General features: G+C 38.8%; 1 protein-coding gene across 10 annotated transcripts in view; it reads right to left on the bottom strand.

The window, feature by feature from the left end:
• ARPP21 (cAMP regulated phosphoprotein 21) overlaps nt 1-17,829 on the bottom strand; it is a 191,655-nt gene that overhangs the window by 88,270 nt on the left and 85,556 nt on the right. For 8 of the 10 annotated variants that reach the window (XM_068405641.1, XM_068405648.1, XM_068405647.1 and 5 more), the window contains exons 2-7: nt 10,401-10,569; nt 8,532-8,737; nt 7,662-7,703; nt 6,668-6,757; nt 2,450-2,600; nt 1,149-1,227 (exon numbers count right to left, since the gene is read on the bottom strand). In XM_068405641.1, the coding sequence (XP_068261742.1) occupies nt 1,149-1,227; nt 2,450-2,600; nt 6,668-6,757; nt 7,662-7,703; nt 8,532-8,699 (530 nt within the window). In that variant the 5' untranslated portion in view covers nt 8,700-8,737; nt 10,401-10,569. Of the gene's footprint in view, nt 1-1,148; nt 1,228-2,449; nt 2,601-6,667; nt 6,758-7,661; nt 7,704-8,104; nt 8,147-8,531; nt 8,738-10,400; nt 10,570-17,829 lie in introns of all 10 variants that reach the window. The other 2 variants (XM_068405651.1, XM_068405645.1) reach the window with 2 other exon arrangements.

Genomic DNA, 17,829 nt, shown 5'->3' with positions numbered 1-17,829 from the left:
GAAGAGCACAGCCTGCTCTGCTGCAGCTTCGCTGACATACACGACAGATTTAGCTCTTCCTTGAGCTCAGCTGTGGTCTGAGAGTGCTTCCAGCCACGGCAGGCTGTGATCAACGCGTTGCATAGAAAGACTGACTCCTATGGATAGCTTTGGTCCTTTTCCACCCTGGTTTGATGAAAAAGGAGATTTCCAGCAAACCTAGCTCTTTCGTGAGGAGAGCTGCTACCCACAGAAATTTTCAACAGCTTCTCTGAGACGTATCTTTTACAAGGCGTTGATCTGCAGGCGAGAAGTCTGGGCGTATCTAATGTAGTCAGAGAGCACAATGGAGAACAAGGCCTTTGACCTACGGCTCCCAGGAGGCAATGCCACAGCATTTCTCAGCCAAAATGCTGTTTTCAAATGGAAGGTCTCAGATGTTCCTTACTCCCCCACCTCTCCTGCCAAGAGCATTGAAAAATCTCCCAGCCTATTTCCACACATACATTTTTTCCTAAGCTTGACAGAGTCCATCACTCCTTAGTTCTTCTGAACTTTCTCATTTTGTGCAGATAAAACAATTCAAGGACCTTCCATCATCTATACAAGAGGTTACGCAAGCTGTTAGGTACCCAATCATTCCTAGTTCTCCTCCAGTTGTGGAATTACGTGGTACCTACTTATCAAATTCAATTGAACATTAACAATCACAACATACAGATCCTTCCTTAGACATTTAGAGGCAAATTTAACAATGAGATGAGCTTGTTGATTCAAATAAAAGCTACAGGAATACAGAGAGCAGAATTTGGCACTGTGCACAGGATTTTAATTGTGTATAGCATTGCCAAAAGGAAGCTACTTTATATTCATACACAAATCTCCAACTGCAATGGTTATAATATATTACTGCTAACATCATGTAGATGCAAGAAGGTAAGGACAAAGACCAGATGTCGCTGAAAGTGAAATTAAGCAATGGGTGACTGGACGGGGGAGCAGAAGTTGATGACTTTTTATAGCTTTTTGCTCAGTTAACAGCCTACTTCCTTTACATTTTCCCTCATAACCACCTCCAGAACTAATAAAACTCAGTGTACAGTTACTGGAACTCGAAGACTGCCCGCTAGAATTTCAGGAGTGCCAGCTCTAATGCAGAAAATACCTACCTGGGGTTATTCTTTAATGTGTTAATGAGAAACTCATGTAAATCTATGCCTGTTGAGTCAGTATACTCCTGACTGCAATCTGAAAAATAAAAACAAACACACATACCCCCCCCCCATTTATTTCATTTCAACAGTTACAATTAAGCGATGCTATAAATCAAAATCCATTTTTCAGCAACAATCTGAAAGCATATGCTCTGAAAGAAAATGTTCATTTGGAGCTCAGCCAAGAAAGATCTACACTCGGAAGCTTCAGGTGGACGTTCATGGTTCCTCTGGAGAAAGCAGCACCAAAACTAGGCACCGACAGAAACTGGTGGTCATTTGAAAAAAAATCACAGGAAACCTTCAATGCCACTCAAGACTCTGCTAAGTTCTTCCTTTAAACTACTAAATAAAATTTTTAAAAATAGAAAAAAAACGTTTTGTTCATCAGTGTCTCTTTGCATCGCTTAATAAATGCTGTACACACGGCCAGAGGCATCGTGCCAGTGGAATTCTATCTGCATGAACAGACTGCAATCCAGTGACGCCCGCGAGTGGGCGGGTAACAGGGATGCGTGACACGAGTCAGAACTGATTTTTCAGCACTGCTGTATCGCCTGACTCAAAAGTACACACGGATCCTCAAGCTGGCGTGAACTGTGAGAGGTCCATTGAAGCCAACTGACAATTCACACCAGCTGCAGATCCACACCCAGGTAGGCAATGCTTATTTTGGGGAGATTACACTACAGCTTTATACCGTGGATTAATAAAAAGATTTTTTTAAAAAAATACCAACTTTAGATACAAGATCTTTTCTGAAGGAGTCTTAGTAGTTGATAATAGTAGATTGCAATGCAGGTTAAAGGTCATGGATGGATTTCCTTACAGCATTTAAGATAAATTCTCCATGGAAGAGGAGCAATAAGCGAAGAGGATTACTCTCTACTGCCTACACTGCAAAAGTGACATGCCAATATATTAGCATTAATAGGGGAAAAAGTGTATTAGAGTCTTACACTTCTTATATAAGCACACATATTTACATATATGTTAAGAACTCAGAAGAATGATTTTATACTGAAGAAAATTAATAACCTCTAATACCAAACCTCAGTTTGGAAGGTTTCTTCACTTTCAAAGCCCGATGTTTCTATGAAAAACACTGTCATGCACACACATTTCAGGTTCTGAATTTTCTCAATGTATGAGAACGCTTCTACTGTGTATTTATACACAAATAAAGACATGAATGCTTATAAAAACAATCCTTTTCATAACAGTAATTATAGCAATTTGAATATTTTCAAGTTCACCTTTTGATAACGTTCTGATCTTGTTTTTTTCATTGTTTTTATCTTTTTCTTTATTTTTGTCCTTCTCTTTTTCTTTCTCGGGGTCATCTTTACTAGATTTATCCTCCTCTTGCAAGCTAGGAAAACTTGAAAGCTGTAGTTGGATTGATTCCTGTTGGGAAAAAAAGAAAAATAAATTTAGGGCCAGAATCAGTAAACTTCCCATGGCTTCCAACCTGCAGAGATTTGCGTTAAACTATGTGTAGCTAGAAAAGCTGAAGCCAGATACATTTCTTTCCTATTTGAATTTTTTCTTTTTCCAGGAGAATGACATCTTAAAGGCCAAATTCTAGTGGTAAGTGTATTTCTTCCCTAAAATTTGAATACTATAAACTTTTAGTCTATCGATATTAAAGACACTATATTATTTCTACACTTTAGTAATTCTCACTTAAGACTTACTAGAACAGTGAAATACATTTTATATGGGCTTGCTTAAGTCATTCTATAATTTAATTAATACTACACATGTTAAGTGATGATTGATGGATAGATGTCTGAAAAACATAACTTTTTTCCCCCCCTCACTAAAAAGCCTGCAGGTTCTTATGAACTGTTTTGCACATGTAAGGGCAGTATCAAGCTAGACTGAGCTTCCAGGCTCTGACAAAAGAATGCCAGCAAATTATAAATTTAGTTGTATTCAGGAGCGCTTACTAACTTATCAGGTACTTTGTATTTAGACATGCAAACACGCCTTTAGGAAAAGTGGTGAAATGTGCACTGCGATTTTCAAACAAGCTGTGGTAAGTGAACTTCTCCAAGTTTTGTCCTCAAAAATTCAGTATTTCAGAGACTACGAGTCCCTTTGAAAGCATGCTTCAGCTTTAAAAAGTTAATTAAAACTGAGAATTCACGCTAGTTTGCATGTTCTGATTTGCTTTAAAGAACTTGTGATTCTCCACTTACAACATCACTTTATATTGGCTTTGTTTTAACGAAACAGAAATTGTTTTCTTTTGAAGTTACCATGGCATAATTTATATATTTCAATACCAGTCTGGTTGGACAAAGTTGAAGGAAGCATACTTCTGTGTTCTTATTCTTTTGAAGAAAAAACGGCCAAAATAATACTATATGCTTAAGTAGTGTAAAAATGCACATTTGAATTAAGCTGTCACAAAACTCCCTGGTAATGCAGTTTTCTTTAACAGAAGAGAGTCCTGTATGCCTGATAATTTTTTGGCATCCTGTTAATGAAAACCAAATTCACCAGTACTGGAGAAAATCAGAGTTTCTTGAACGCTAGTAAATTCCCTTCCTTCACAATTTTTCAAAGCATACCGAAAGATCAATACAAAACTTTAAAGCAAGGGATGTTTTTTTAAGACCATTATGAATTCAAAAGATGCTTTCAATAATTATCACAAATCTTAGGTTTCAGAATTTTTTTTAAAGAACTACAAATCAGCCACCACAACACATGTAAGACAAGATCCTAACAGAACAAGGTATCAGCGTAAACATGCCACAGTAAGACAGAAATAGGTAATTTCTCAGCTTAATCATCACTGAATTTTTGTGAAGTTTGAATGTGGCACAAAAGACTCGAGATGAAAAGCACTGTAAAAGAGAAACAAAGCCCTAGAGCCAAAATTTAACCTGACCTACCATCCTTAATCCCTAATTCTGTTAGTTTGGCTGACAGTATTAGCCAAAAACTGAGCGTTCAGAGGGACAGTGGGAACTCCTGGTCAACTGAGGTAAGGATACATAGAAAAATGTTTGCTAACCTGCTCAGTTGCACCCAGAGAATTAACATTATGCCTGTTTTCTTTCACTTCAAATGGCAGTTCGATTTCTCATTCAAACAACAAACTTTGGATCAATCACTGCCAGAAGACCCCGAAGGATAACTGATTCCCTGCCCTGCCCGGAGCAGAGCGACTGTGCTGCTCGCTTCACAAAACAGGAGAAAAATGTAACTGGCCACGTTGTTCCCAGGACATGAATCCTAACCTTCACAGTGGTTGTTAAAATGCACTTATGAAAAGGAAAACAACAGACTTTACACATAAGCACACGTATGAACATACAGTAGATACTGTCTTACATGTAACATAATACTTAGATATTTGCACTGGAAGAAACACACGAAAGGGCTGTAGAGTCGTGGAAGCAAGCTACTGTATATTTTCTTAGATTTTTATTGATTTTTCTCAATAATAAAATACAATGTTAATAAATACAGTGATACAAGGTAAGTATAGTGAACAACAAAATAAATGTTCCAATTGCAATAATACACTTCTTGGTCAATAGTATAACATTAAAGGCAACATTCCTTTTAAGTAAGGACATAGTGAACCATCAGGTAAGCGTTCAAGATCAAGTAATACAGGTAAACAAGGTTTTTTTTTTCCCTATACAGGAAAATGAAGGCAAGTATTCAAATATAAATACAAACATCAAGTCTGCAGTACAATCCATACTCAGTAGTTCTGGCAATGTACCGTACATTCTCTGGTAATTAATTCCCTGTGCTTTGTAAACCATTAAGATAAAATATTAATTAAAAAAAAAAATCCAAACTAAAAATAAGCTTTTTCTTCTTTAAAGTGAAAGCAAAGCAATTCGGTTGGCACAAAACTTGCTGTATCCTTCAGCCAGTCCAAGGAGGAGCCTGAGGTCCAGCTTTCCATGGCAAAGCTGAGCCACGTTCATTAGTAAAAGCAACAGCAAAAGCACAATTCCTCTCTAATTAATTACACCAAGCCAATTGTGTCTTTAGGAAATGGATGCTGCGGTCCAGGGAGGCATTTTATCTCCCGTAAAAGTTTTGATACGGTCGAAGAAATCTTTGCTGCACCTGGTCCAAGCCAGGTAAGACCAGAGGCTGTAAGAGGAACCCCTCCTCTGCCTGGCGTCGGGGTGCAATCCGGACAGGGATTTTCCCTCAAAACCTGCCAGTCTCTGACGTTTAATACAGGTCCTGCGCAGTACATTATAAACTACAGTGCAATGCTTAATACAATCTCTTTATATTGTTCTCCTTTTCATTCTCCGTTAAACAATAGAAAATACAAATGGAAGCAGAACAAAAGCCACGCATCTCGAGTAACGCGAGCTAAGCAGAAAGCGTATACCTACGACAGAACCACCGATACAATAACCTGCCCATCTACTGCATAAGCATCATTGTAGAGCAGTAGAACATGTAGACGTCCCCCTGCTAAACAACCTGGTTTTTGGTCTTTCAAAAAAAAAATTTAAAAAAATAGAAAAACCTCTCCGTACTTCAGAGCTAAGAGGAGAGCTGGATTTGTTTCATTTCAAGTCAATAGAGGAAACAGTAAGAAAGTACACTTAAATGTGATTTTTTGTTTCTGTGCTAAGCTCACAAGAAGACACTTGCTCAAGCTCTCAACGGCTGATCTCATTTGCACATAAAACATTTCATAAATTATAGGCAGTGCTCATGATATTTTGGTTTTGGTTTTTTTTTTTTAAGCCTTGCTCTTATCAGGCAAGCACAGAGGAGTATTTGAGGTTTTTACTTTGGCTTTTTGGGGTATTTTTTGAAGTTAGTCTACAAAGACTGCCACCAGTGTTATTGTCCAAGGGGAGGGGTGCAGGGGACAGAACTCTACCAGCTGCTGGGAATACAACACTACCAGTACAGATAAACTCAGATACACACTTTTCGATACCGGAAAATCTACACCAAGAGTTTAGAAAACAAATGCCACTCAGTAGGAGGCGTCCTTGGCTCTACCAAAGTATCTTAGAGAGCGAAGGACCTGTGAATTTTGTGTGAAGGGGGACACTGGTATGAACTGGCATCTCAGAGAACCAGAAACCACAGCGTATTCATAACTGTATCTGGTGCAGCCTCGAAAAAGATAGCCTTAGAGAAAAGAACATATTAATATTCTTTTTGATCGTTACTATTTTTTTTTTAATTTTAAAATCTGAATTCTTTTGAATTCTTTTCCATTTGCTGAAATTTTCAGGGGGTCTGGAAAAAAAAGCAAACAACACCCTGTGATATAGTATAAAACTAACATTTCAAAATAAAGATCACGCTAAACCAGACAACTTCATAAAAAAAAAGTGTTCACTGTCGGATGTAATTCTTCCCCCAAGAAAGACATTGTTAAATGCCCAATTAAGTAACACAATCATGCAACTGAACGTGGAGGTCAACCATGCAGCTAACAGCGATGATTGCAAGTGTACCTGATTATCATGAAGATTTTCCGCTCCAGGGCGAGGGGATGACTCTTCACACACAGCAAGACTCCGGACGAGTTTTCCTTTAGCTCCTGACTGAATAAGAGAGAATGAAAACAAAACAGAGAACACTACTACTGACCCCAAGTCACATAAGCTGCACACATCAGCTGTCCCTAAATATCCCAAATAATTACTACCCACCCAGCCAGCAAAATTGTATCTGCCTTCGACGCAGACAAGAAAGGATTCTAAGCAATGAGACATTTGCCACGCAGGGGAGATAGGAGGTTTCTTTTTGCTTTTAATCATTTCTGCTACAGTTCACTCACTTCCACCAAAAATCACAATAGCAAAGAATAGATAATCCAATACTGAAGGTAATTTAATATAAAGTTAAACTCAAAGTTTCCTTCTGTCATTTGGTTTTGGGGTTTGCTTGTTTTGGGTTGGCTTTTCCCCCCCCCTTCTCTTCTTCTAGTAGTATTATATCCAAGGAGCACGGACAATGAAATGTGCAAGTTTCATGGATTGGAAAATTAAAAGAAGGTTTGGGGTTTGTTTTTTCTTTTGTTCCCAGAAGCTCCTTCTCTCTCCCCCGTCCCTTAGAGCTAGTCAATCTCTGCTTCTTTATGTCAAGATTAGTCCATTAAAATAAAATTCAAACAAAAATGTTAATTACTAAAGGAAAAGAAACGAGCTTTTTCCTTCCCCAGTGGTGTATACAAGCACATATGCTAACACAAGCACACAGCAAGCCCAGCAGCATGAAAGTATGATAGATAAATAAAGGGGAGCCTGACACATTTTACCTAGAGGAACTCCTCTGCCTTTGTGCAATGAGATTATGGGGTAAGGGAGAGGGAAAAAAAAACACAAACAAAAAACCCCAACCAGCACACAAGTGATGAAAGAGCATCACTTGAATTGCAGACAGACCGGTGATTGAAATTCGTTATGCTGCCATGACATGCAATTCCAAACAGAGATGGACCCTTACCTTGGATCTCTTTTTCTGCTGGTTCTGATTTGCACCTCGTTTCTGGGTATAGCAAAAAAAGAGAAGCAGTTATCACTTCAGTGGAAAATGTGCGTGACGAGCATCACCAATAAATACAGAGATTAAATCACTCCTCAAATGATATTTTAATCAGTTGCTGACTGCAAAAACAACTTTCCCAAACCCAGTCTGGAAAGCAGGGAAAACCAAGAATCATCTCTGCTCACTTCATTCATGTTAAGAACAGGTATAAACAACAAAAACACATTGCAGAGTGTTCTGTAATTTTGCATATAATAAAAATGTAAGAAAAGGCATACTTAAGTAAATGCTCCCCCTCTCCAAATTCCTCTTAAATTGTAGTCTCCCCCTTTATTTTTATATTCGATTGAGCAACAAGGATTAAAACCCCCTCATCCGATAAAGTCTTCTTATCAAATTACCTTCTTAGGCTTTGCATAACAACTTTTTGTTGGCAGTAACACCTACAAACCAAACCACACATTAAGTAATTATTCATTAGTATTACCTGTAAATTCATGAGATCAAGGTAGTTTTCTAAATCCCCAAAGAGTGAAAACAGTCAAAATATTTCACCAAGCTTTAACACAGACATCTAGGAATTAACTTCTCAGAAAAATTAATAACATGGGCAGCAGCCTAAAGAGCTTGAAAGGTATAACAAATAACAGCATTTATTTTATAGGGAGATAAAAAGACCCAAAATAATGTAAAAATAATAATTTTTAAAAAACAGAGAGAGTCTCAAAATTATGAGAGAAAAAACAGGGAAAGCATAGGCAATGAAAGAGATCACAGAAATGGAAAGGCGATGGTAACACACTGACATTTAACGTGTTCCTGTCTTACCTGCAGCTCTGTCTTGGCATCGCTCAGCTTCTCTTCCTTCTCCTCTACTTCTGAGCTTTCAGATTTACTAAGGATACAGTTGTCCGGGTTCGCTTCGGAGACGGCAGACTCCTGCTCTTTTGCAGTATCCTCCGCTGTCTCCTGGTTCAATTTACCTTGCTCAGACATTCTTCCAGACAGAAATTAAAATAACAAGATTTGGTGACCTGAAAAGTCAAGATATCACAACACAAACAGACACACACACACACACACAAAACACTGGGGGTGAATTTTTATTTATTTATTTATTTCAATTCCCAAGTAATTTAATTTCCTTTGATAAACAAACCAAAATATGCAGCTCAGGAATGGAAAGCTATGTACGTCCCAGCTGAAGAGACGTACTGAATCGACAATATTGGAAAACAGCAGACTTGTGTCAGGTTAAACAAGCAGAGCTCCGATCTGAGCAGATTTAAGAGAAGGTGCTGTGACTCCCCAGCCCTGTCTCTCCCAGCCCAGCCCCAGGAGTGCAGGCAGGGACGGTGAGGGACTCTGCTACAGAGCTCAGCAGCACCAGGCAAGAAGGACCCATTCAGACTTCCAGGTCTCTGGCATCTCTCGACATCTTTTTTCCCTTAGGTTTTTTTTTTTTAAATAAAAAAGAATAGCCAAACAAACAAACAGAAATAAAAAGCGTGAGCAACAGCACTGTTTTTAGCACTCAACCATGTTTTCTGTACGTAGCAGAAGCCCATGGTGCTCACTACCAGTTTAAAAAACATATATATATGTATTTGAAGAGGCAATAATTCAATATAACTATGAAATCTAAATTTGGCAATAAAGCTCTCAGGGTCAACATCTTCAGGCATCAAACTGACAGCTCCATTATTAAAATCATAATGCCTCTTCCCAAACGCCATGTCACTCTCCAGCACTACGAAAATCCTACAGGAAGCCCTTGGCAGGTATTTCTAATGAAGATATCTTAACTGAACCACATTTACTCTCAGCTCACAATGGGTTGTTGTACAGCAGCTTTAAAGGCTTTTCAAAATTAAAGCCTATTATTATTTTCTCTCTCTTTCTCTCTCTCTCCCCCCAGCTCCCTCTTGAAGCCTCCCCCACTGATCATTTGTCAAATTAGACTCATGAATAATTTAACTTTTCTTTCCCCATCCATTTGGCTTGTGAAGTATCTTCAGGAAAAACAACTGTGGCTGAAAAAGGGAGTTCTTTCAGAAAGGGTCTTTTGCACTACCTTGCCCCTTCTCAACAATGAAACAGTGGCTATTAGGCAAAGCCACACTTTGCCATGTTTCTTTTCACAGCTTGTAATTAACATTCAACAGATCTGACATCACTTACCTTCATTTTTTAAGCTACGTTTTAAGTGAAAAGATAACACCTACTGAGTTGTAAAAACTTATTTCTTCCAATTTTTGCTTTTGTTTTGGCATTGTAAGCAAATAAAACAATAAAACCTTTTCTAGATAATCTTCCCATTTGAGAAGGATTGTGGATTTCACAAGAAATGAAGCCACACGGTTCATAAACAAACCGACTGGAATACGAACCTCACCAATTAGCTCACAGTAAGCCGAGTCAAGCTTCACGTTGCTCTCCCTTTCTCCCACCGCCCTCCCCAGGAAGTCCCGTGGCATTGGCTATTCTGCAGCTCCAACTGAGACTTGAACTGCTTTGCTAAAAATTCAAAACACGGTGAATGGTCTGTTAAATAACCCTTAATTTGTTAAGGATTTTCATCAAGAAATGCACGCACAAGTCCTTCATGGGCTTATCACCCCGCAGCTCATCTACACGCTTACACAGCGTTCACAAAACCAATCACAGTTTAGCAGCTGCACCAAAGAAGCCATTTACCTGAAACACTGCTATAATTCCCACTGTCTTTCTAGGGTCTTCTGTTGCTTTTCGCTGGTTAAGTCCACACAAATTATCAATGACAACGTGAGTCCCATGTCCCCATTAACAGTTCAGAGTGCCAATCGCCATGCTGGTCCTTCAGAGGGTTGGACGGATCATAGTCAACCTGGAAAAAGATGAAAAGTAAATAACAACAACGGGAACAACCATGGTACAAGGATGCAACAGATAGGACGGGATTTCTAACACTAATGACCAGTTTCAGGCAAATCACTGTCACAGCTTGATCCAGCTCCACCTGTCTCAAAACTGCCTGCTTCTTCTCTAATGAAGGCTCGAGCCGGCTGTTCAAGTCATAACAGCTCCTACGCAAGGAGCTAAAATTAACAATTGCATTATGCACTGAAGATTACTCATTTCAATTTTAACCTTTTTTAGTGAATTCCAGCACTTTGCATTAAAAAAAGCACATATACATATTTATATAGAAGCTCATCTGGTTGCTTCAACAGAAATCAATGAGGGTACGAGGAAAAAGGACCTGCCTGCTTTTTAACTACAGCTTCTGCTCCAATTAAAATTTCAATAGTCAAACACTATTGAAAAAGAAGCTAGGTGGGTGCTTTTAGAAAGTGACCTGCTTTGCCAGGGTAGTCAATCGAGATGTTCATTTAATAATCTGAATAAAAGTTGAAGTGATCAAGAATAGGAGGAGGAGAAGGAAGAAATCCTGTTCCCTGAACAACGGCCACCAGAAAACCTTTCTGTTGAGGCACCGTATGAGAAGGAAAAAGGAGATCTCCAGGTTATGATTCGGAAAATAAACCTGAAGAAAGAGTTGCCTCAGCAGTGCGATTTACACTGTTCATTAGGATTGCGTTTGCCAGCTGAATAGCTGATCCGACAGAAAAGGAGCATTTTGGGATGGGTCAGAATGATTTACAAGCCATGGCCATATGTCAAACTGTCTTGATACAATGGGCACCTCTTAAGGCTTGCACGTGAATCGGGGTTGAAGCAATTATTGGAAATACACAAAAGCAGCAAATAGGAGGAAACATGCATCATCCTACTTGAGGGAAAAAAAACACACACCAAAAAAACCACCCCAAACTAAAAATCAAGTGCCTAAGCACTCAAGCACATGCAAATGTATTTCACAGAGCCAGTACTCAGAGGGAAAAGAGTGAATAAGCCACTGACTTAAAAACCTTCAACCAAAAAATCCAAGGAAATACAGTGCATTACAGTTTCACCTGGGAAAGGGCCAGCCAGGTGACAGACTGTTGCAAAGAAAACCCTCCAAAACTAACCGAAAACTAAGACAGCTGTACCAAAATTAGGACACACACACAAAAATTATTTCTGGATTCTTCAGTGTTACCATGTGTTGTGAATTAACTATTCATACGACAAACAACCGGAGCAGAACAAAAACCAGACAACAAACAAAGGGTATCATATCCAGCAACTGAAGAGATCTGCCAAGACTCCAATAAACACCATTTCTGGTCTTGTGTCACAGATGCTCAACATAATCTCATCATGCTTTACCAAAGACATATTTCTTCATAAACCGAGTTTCCCATATTGTTGCACTTAAGATCTCTGATGCCAACATCATTTTTCATTGGCAATGTATGAGAAGACCACAGAACCTTAAATTAAACGAACTAAACCCCCCCATAAATTTCCCCAAGAATACATAAGCAAGTGGAGAAGCAGCTTACAGTATGCAGCTACCATTTTCCAACCTTGCTGACAGTGTTTCTTAGGATGATTTAAAATAAAAAAAAATCCTTCATAATTATTTTCATGGGAAGGGCAGGAAGAACCAAGACATATAGCAGTCACAATCGAGCTTCTCACCTTCCCTTAATATAAATTTCCTCCTCCTCCTCCTCCATTAGGCAATTTACAAGTGATGACTAATCATTTACATCCTACAATACATAAAATACACTTCTGGTTGTTTCGGTGGGTTCTCAAAGGGACTCAGGTTTCCACAAAATACTTCAGGGAGAGTATAAATAGCAAAAAGGAATCAGTCAGAAAATAAACATTAAGAGTGAGACATTTTGATTGAAAATACGTCTCCGTTTTCTATGCATTTCCAGAATATCTGGTTATTCAGTGATCAATGCACTTTTTATTGTTGTCAGTCCTGCCGTGGCGACACTGCTATGGAAAAACATCCTGGATTATTCTCTTCCTTGCACATCAACAGAAATGTCAGCAATGATTTGACTGTCAAAATCTTCAGTACCAAAGTGACGCAAAAGGCTGAACGAATGCACTTATGGTTTTGATCCTCAGGTAGAAACAGCAAAGTTTGTTGCTAGGCAAAAACCACCTTTATTTGCAAGCGAGCAAAATTTCATAGGGGTGTTGGAATCTTAGAAGGAGCTTGCAGGAAAATTTCAGCCTCTAATTCCGTAAAGCAACAAAACAGAAAACAGGGGTGGCCCACCAAGCCATGTATAGAACCACTTTAACAGAAATATAACCCGTTTGTACAGAATTTATAAGCACCAGCTGATCAGCATACGCTGTGGAATGGAAATGCTGTTTTTTTTTCTTAAATTGCTTGCTTTATTAACAGGATTCTCACTTTAGAAGCTGAGGGTACTACCGAGCTTGAGCAGCTACTGCCAGAGCTCAAAGAGATAGGAGGGAAGAAGGCACCCACGGCCGTGTATGTTCATACGATGCATACCACGCAGATTCCAAGAGAAGTCTGTAGGAAGGAATAAACTCTTACATTAAATTAAGTGTAAAAACTATACCCAGCTGTCAAAAAAAGCACAGCATAGAAAAAAGAGCAAAAGCATTAGCAAGCCCTCCTGAATGAGCATTTGATAGCTGACTTGTCAACTGAAATTAAACAGAGACACAACTGACAAAGCCCTGAGACCCCACCACAGGAGAGTAGGCCCTGTCTGTATTATGTATCAGGAAATGTTTTGATGGTCTCAGAGGTACCACATACTGAAGCAGGAATTTTGAGATCCGTAAGCTTCTAGTAAGTATCAACATGTCCCCTCTCAGAAGGGGGGATGAGCAGATTTTAAGGCCAAACAGCATACTCTTAACCAAGAGCAGACAGCAACAGGCAGGATTGAAACCTGCCAGAGTGAAACCCGAGGTTTTTTTCTCCAAATAAAGCTGCTAAGCACAGAGGTAAAATCATCTGAGCCTGAATGGCTCCTGCAACTGAAAACTGGCTGATGTTGGCAGTACCTACATGTCAGGATCCTTCTCACCCCACAGTGATTCTCCACTTGTATGAATGGCTCACAGGTACAAGCCCAGAAGCTGGAAGCAGATATCAGTCCTGATTTCCACTATGCGATTTATAGCTCATCCATGCGTATACAGACAGCTTTGACTCATTATTGCTAACTCACTCATGAGATTCCAGGAAACCACTGGAAATGGACGATGGCATTATCTTAAGATTATCAGTACACACAGCCCTCAACGTTGCCAAACTCTTGTGGCTTAAAGCATAAACTTCCTATTATTTGACATTTACTTAAAAATTCCAGTTCCTACAATCAAGCAAATCTACGGAAATCTCAGGTTTCACAGTGAAAACAAAAGCTTCATCTCTCTGGTGGCTTCAAAGAAAATCGTCAGGATATAAAACCCATTGTTCAACAAAAAAAAAACAAACACAACCAAAAAACCCCAACATCACCCCCCAAAAAAAGGCAATTAAAATAAATCCTAGAGTTTTAGTTTGAACACACTACTACTCAGCTGTCAGTCTTAGTCTTCAGGACCTACATGATCAGACAGGCAGTACTGTGTGCTCCTTCTCACCGTTTTCCCACATTTCCCACAAAAATACACATGTGCACTTGGAAGCCAAGTTTGCTGATGCGTATTAGCATAGCAGGATAATAATCCATGCCAGCTCTCGCACCAAAATGCTTTAGTATGAAAAAAAAATTAAACTAAAAAGTTAGGCTGTGAAATACATGGAATCCTACAAGTTCACTGGTTGTTAAAAGGCTGAAGATTAAACCTTAAAAAGAAGGGCAAAAAGTATTTTCAAAGGAAATGTTTGAAGCCTTATTTTATTTCCCACCTCCTCTTGTCTTCACTTTGTCCCCTCTCCATCATCACTACAACAAAAACAGATATAGTGATTGCCTACATTTTCTGCTCCTACATGCCACAGGTCTTTGTGGGTAAAATGTTATTTAGACTCATTTACTGTTGGCACTTTAACAGAGACTGTCAGCAGACGCAATTTTTTTTACAGGAACTACAGAAACACGAGCATCTGTGTACAAGAAACAGCACAGAGGCCACTGACCCACCTTAAGCTGGCCAGCAAACAACCATCAGTGGCAACGGTGGTAAAATTTGATGAAAACGGGGCAAAGCAATTTTTTTTGTGCTTTACACCCGACTCCTTTTTTCAAAGGGATCCTCTTGTTCCTAACAGATTGCTACCAACATTTTCCACTTTAATCCCCTGTCAGAAGACCTCATGTCAATGTCATCATCTTCAGCCAAGCAATAATGATGATGTTCCCTCGAGCTTGTTATTTTTCTGCAAAGCTAGAAGATTTACCCAGGAAAATAAATATAGATGGCCTATAGGGAGAGCCTATTTGGGTTTAATACTTAAGAAAAGGCCCCCCCAAAAAAAGCTCTTTTATCTGTCACGATGACCATTTGAAGTCTTCCAGGATCAGCACGAAAAGCCATGAGGTTTTGAGTGATCCGGCTAATAAATGTCAATCACACGAGTTTACTAGGAACTGAGTAACACCCAAACTTTTACCAAGAAATCAGATGTACAAACCAGCACCTGCTGCATGAGTTGTTTGCTTTAACCCAGCCTTCAATCGCCTCGTGCATTTCAAACACGTACGCCAAGTTGTACCTCATTCCCAGACGTAAATCTGACAAATTTCCCTAAAATCAAAGACTAATTAGTCTAACTGTTAGGTGGTAGAAAGCAGCCCAGCTCTCGTGACTCCAAACACAGAGACACAGCGGTTCCCAGCCATCCTGTCAGCGCACACAAGTCTCCTTGCAATACACAAAAGTCCATTTTCCTCAAATCCTGTAATAAAAACAATAGTCAACACAGGCAAACACACAGTTCAAAGGAAAAGGGGACTGAAACTCATCTTCCCAGGTAATCAGGTCCATTTCTCAGCTATCAAAGATAACTGTATCACAAAGTCCTCCTTAGAGGCTGATAGCTTTATTTTAAGATTAGAGGGGGTCTAGGGAGGATGCTCTAGTAATCTTAGCGTAAGGATGTTCAAGAACCTCACTCCCTTGCCAGGACCCTGGCATTACCCTATTGTATATATCAAATATTCTGTACATTTTTCTTCTTGTGCCAATAGTTGTTCTTTATTTCAAATACCTTTCCTGATTTCTCAATAATTCTCTCTTCCTGTGGGAAATAACTGTATGTCACCTCATTATTTGCTGTTAGGTTTAAAGAAGCCAATTCCTTCTAGTTGCCAGTTAAACAGGTATACACTATTTCCATTACTGTCTACATGTAGTCTAATATATATATATATATTTCAGTTTAATGCAGGAGTTCTTGAAACATTTTTTGTTTCTCTAAGTCAAGCCACCCCTACTCTTTCTTCCTTCAATGCCTTCTCTTTGACATTTATATCCTCTCGGGCAACCATGGATTAAGTCCATTTTGCTTTACACATAGGAACTATAAGCTCAACTTAACCTATTTCTTTACTCAGTTCCTCCTAAAGCTGAAGGACTTTACTAGAAAGCCCAACCACCACAAATCTGCATTCTGAGCATACAAACCTTTGAAGAATTCGGTCTCAAACCTTTGAAGAATTCGGTCTAAGCAGACTGCAGGTAATAAACGAGCGGCCAGCTAAGCCATCATGCCTCACTCACTAGTAACCAATTGTGCCAAACAAACCAGTGGAGTCCAAGGAGGGAAAAAAAAACCAAAAAACCCCCAAAAACCACAAAACAAAACAACAACAAACAAAAAAAACACAAAACAAAGAAAATAATTTTGCACACAGCTAACATAGTCTTTGCACAAAACCTTCTGCACAGCTTCTCCCAAAGCAAAATTTTTATTTTTTTAAATACATAATACTCAGGACACGGATGATCCATAACTTATGACCAATTGCTTTACACTTATTCCAACACCACCAGGGAATGGAGGCATAACCAGAATGAAAATGCCGCAGGAATGGACCAAGTATTGGCAAGTCTCACATATGCTTTTCCTGAATTTTTCCTCTTTCCCAATTTGTATAATGGCCCCTATATTTCATCCTGCCATTTCTTGACAAATTAGGTGCATTTCTACCAGCGCTAGCTTAATTGGCAAACCCTGAAAGAAACTAATTGCTAACAGCAAAGCAGCATTATGCTGATGAAACAGCTACAATTGCCTTAGTGGACAAACACTGACTGCAAAACAGCAAAAAGCTTTACACAAGAACTGAAAGAAAAAAAAAATACATCATTTCCCTCCCAAAGTCTATTTTGATTACTGGAATTAAACATAGTAGCTATTCCTATTTGTCCTAATACCATTTTCTGAAACAAAACTAGCCTGCAACTAAAGAAAAACTCTTCTTTCCAGGAAGGTGCGGGGCGGGGAAGCAAGCCAGAAATCTATATAAGGTTTTTATAAAAAAAAACAAAACCACCACACATTATGAGATATTTCCTCCCTATTTAACTTTGCTGTTCAGATACTGTGCAATTATACTCTCCTTATTCAAAGACAATTGGTATCAAGCTTGTTTTAAAGCAGAGTAAGTTTTCCAAGCTCACATTCCAACCGATTTGTATAGTGACAGCTCAAGTCTCCTCTACCAAAGGCAACAAAGGCTCGACCCTTTGAGAGTTCCCAACATAAAATAATCTTAATCAATTAAATTCATAACATATCTTTATCAACATAGGAACACTCCTAAAATTTCTTCTTGATTGTGTTTATCAGAAAATATATTGGAATACAAATGCTTTGTTGACGGCTTCTTTTGGATGTTAATAGACTTAGGAGAGCAACGTCCAGTGAGAGCAGTTTACGTAGATAACACCTCATTAAACAAGCTTATTTTGCCAGACACTACTATTCTATCTAAAATCTTGCAAAAGGTGTGGAGATTTTGGCCATTTTCAATCCAATCTGGAGATGCTCCCTGTTTTTAACTGCTGATCTCCTGAGAACGACTACTTTTTCTTGTCAGATCCGCATCCCCCCTGTTTTCTTATTGTTTGAAGCCCTTCTGAAGAAAATTAAGGCAGTGATATTGTCTTACCATCCTAATACTATACAGAAATTATAAACACATACAATAGATATAAATATCTATATATTCATATAAAAATTGTACATTTTATGTATTTAGTTTATATATATATATTTACATTTTAATATATCATA

This window comes from Nyctibius grandis, chromosome 7 (genome assembly GCF_013368605.1).
Source record: "Nyctibius grandis isolate bNycGra1 chromosome 7, bNycGra1.pri, whole genome shotgun sequence".
NCBI classification, from domain to species: domain Eukaryota; kingdom Metazoa; phylum Chordata; class Aves; order Nyctibiiformes; family Nyctibiidae; genus Nyctibius; species Nyctibius grandis.
This window is presented reverse-complemented; position numbering and strand designations above follow the sequence as displayed.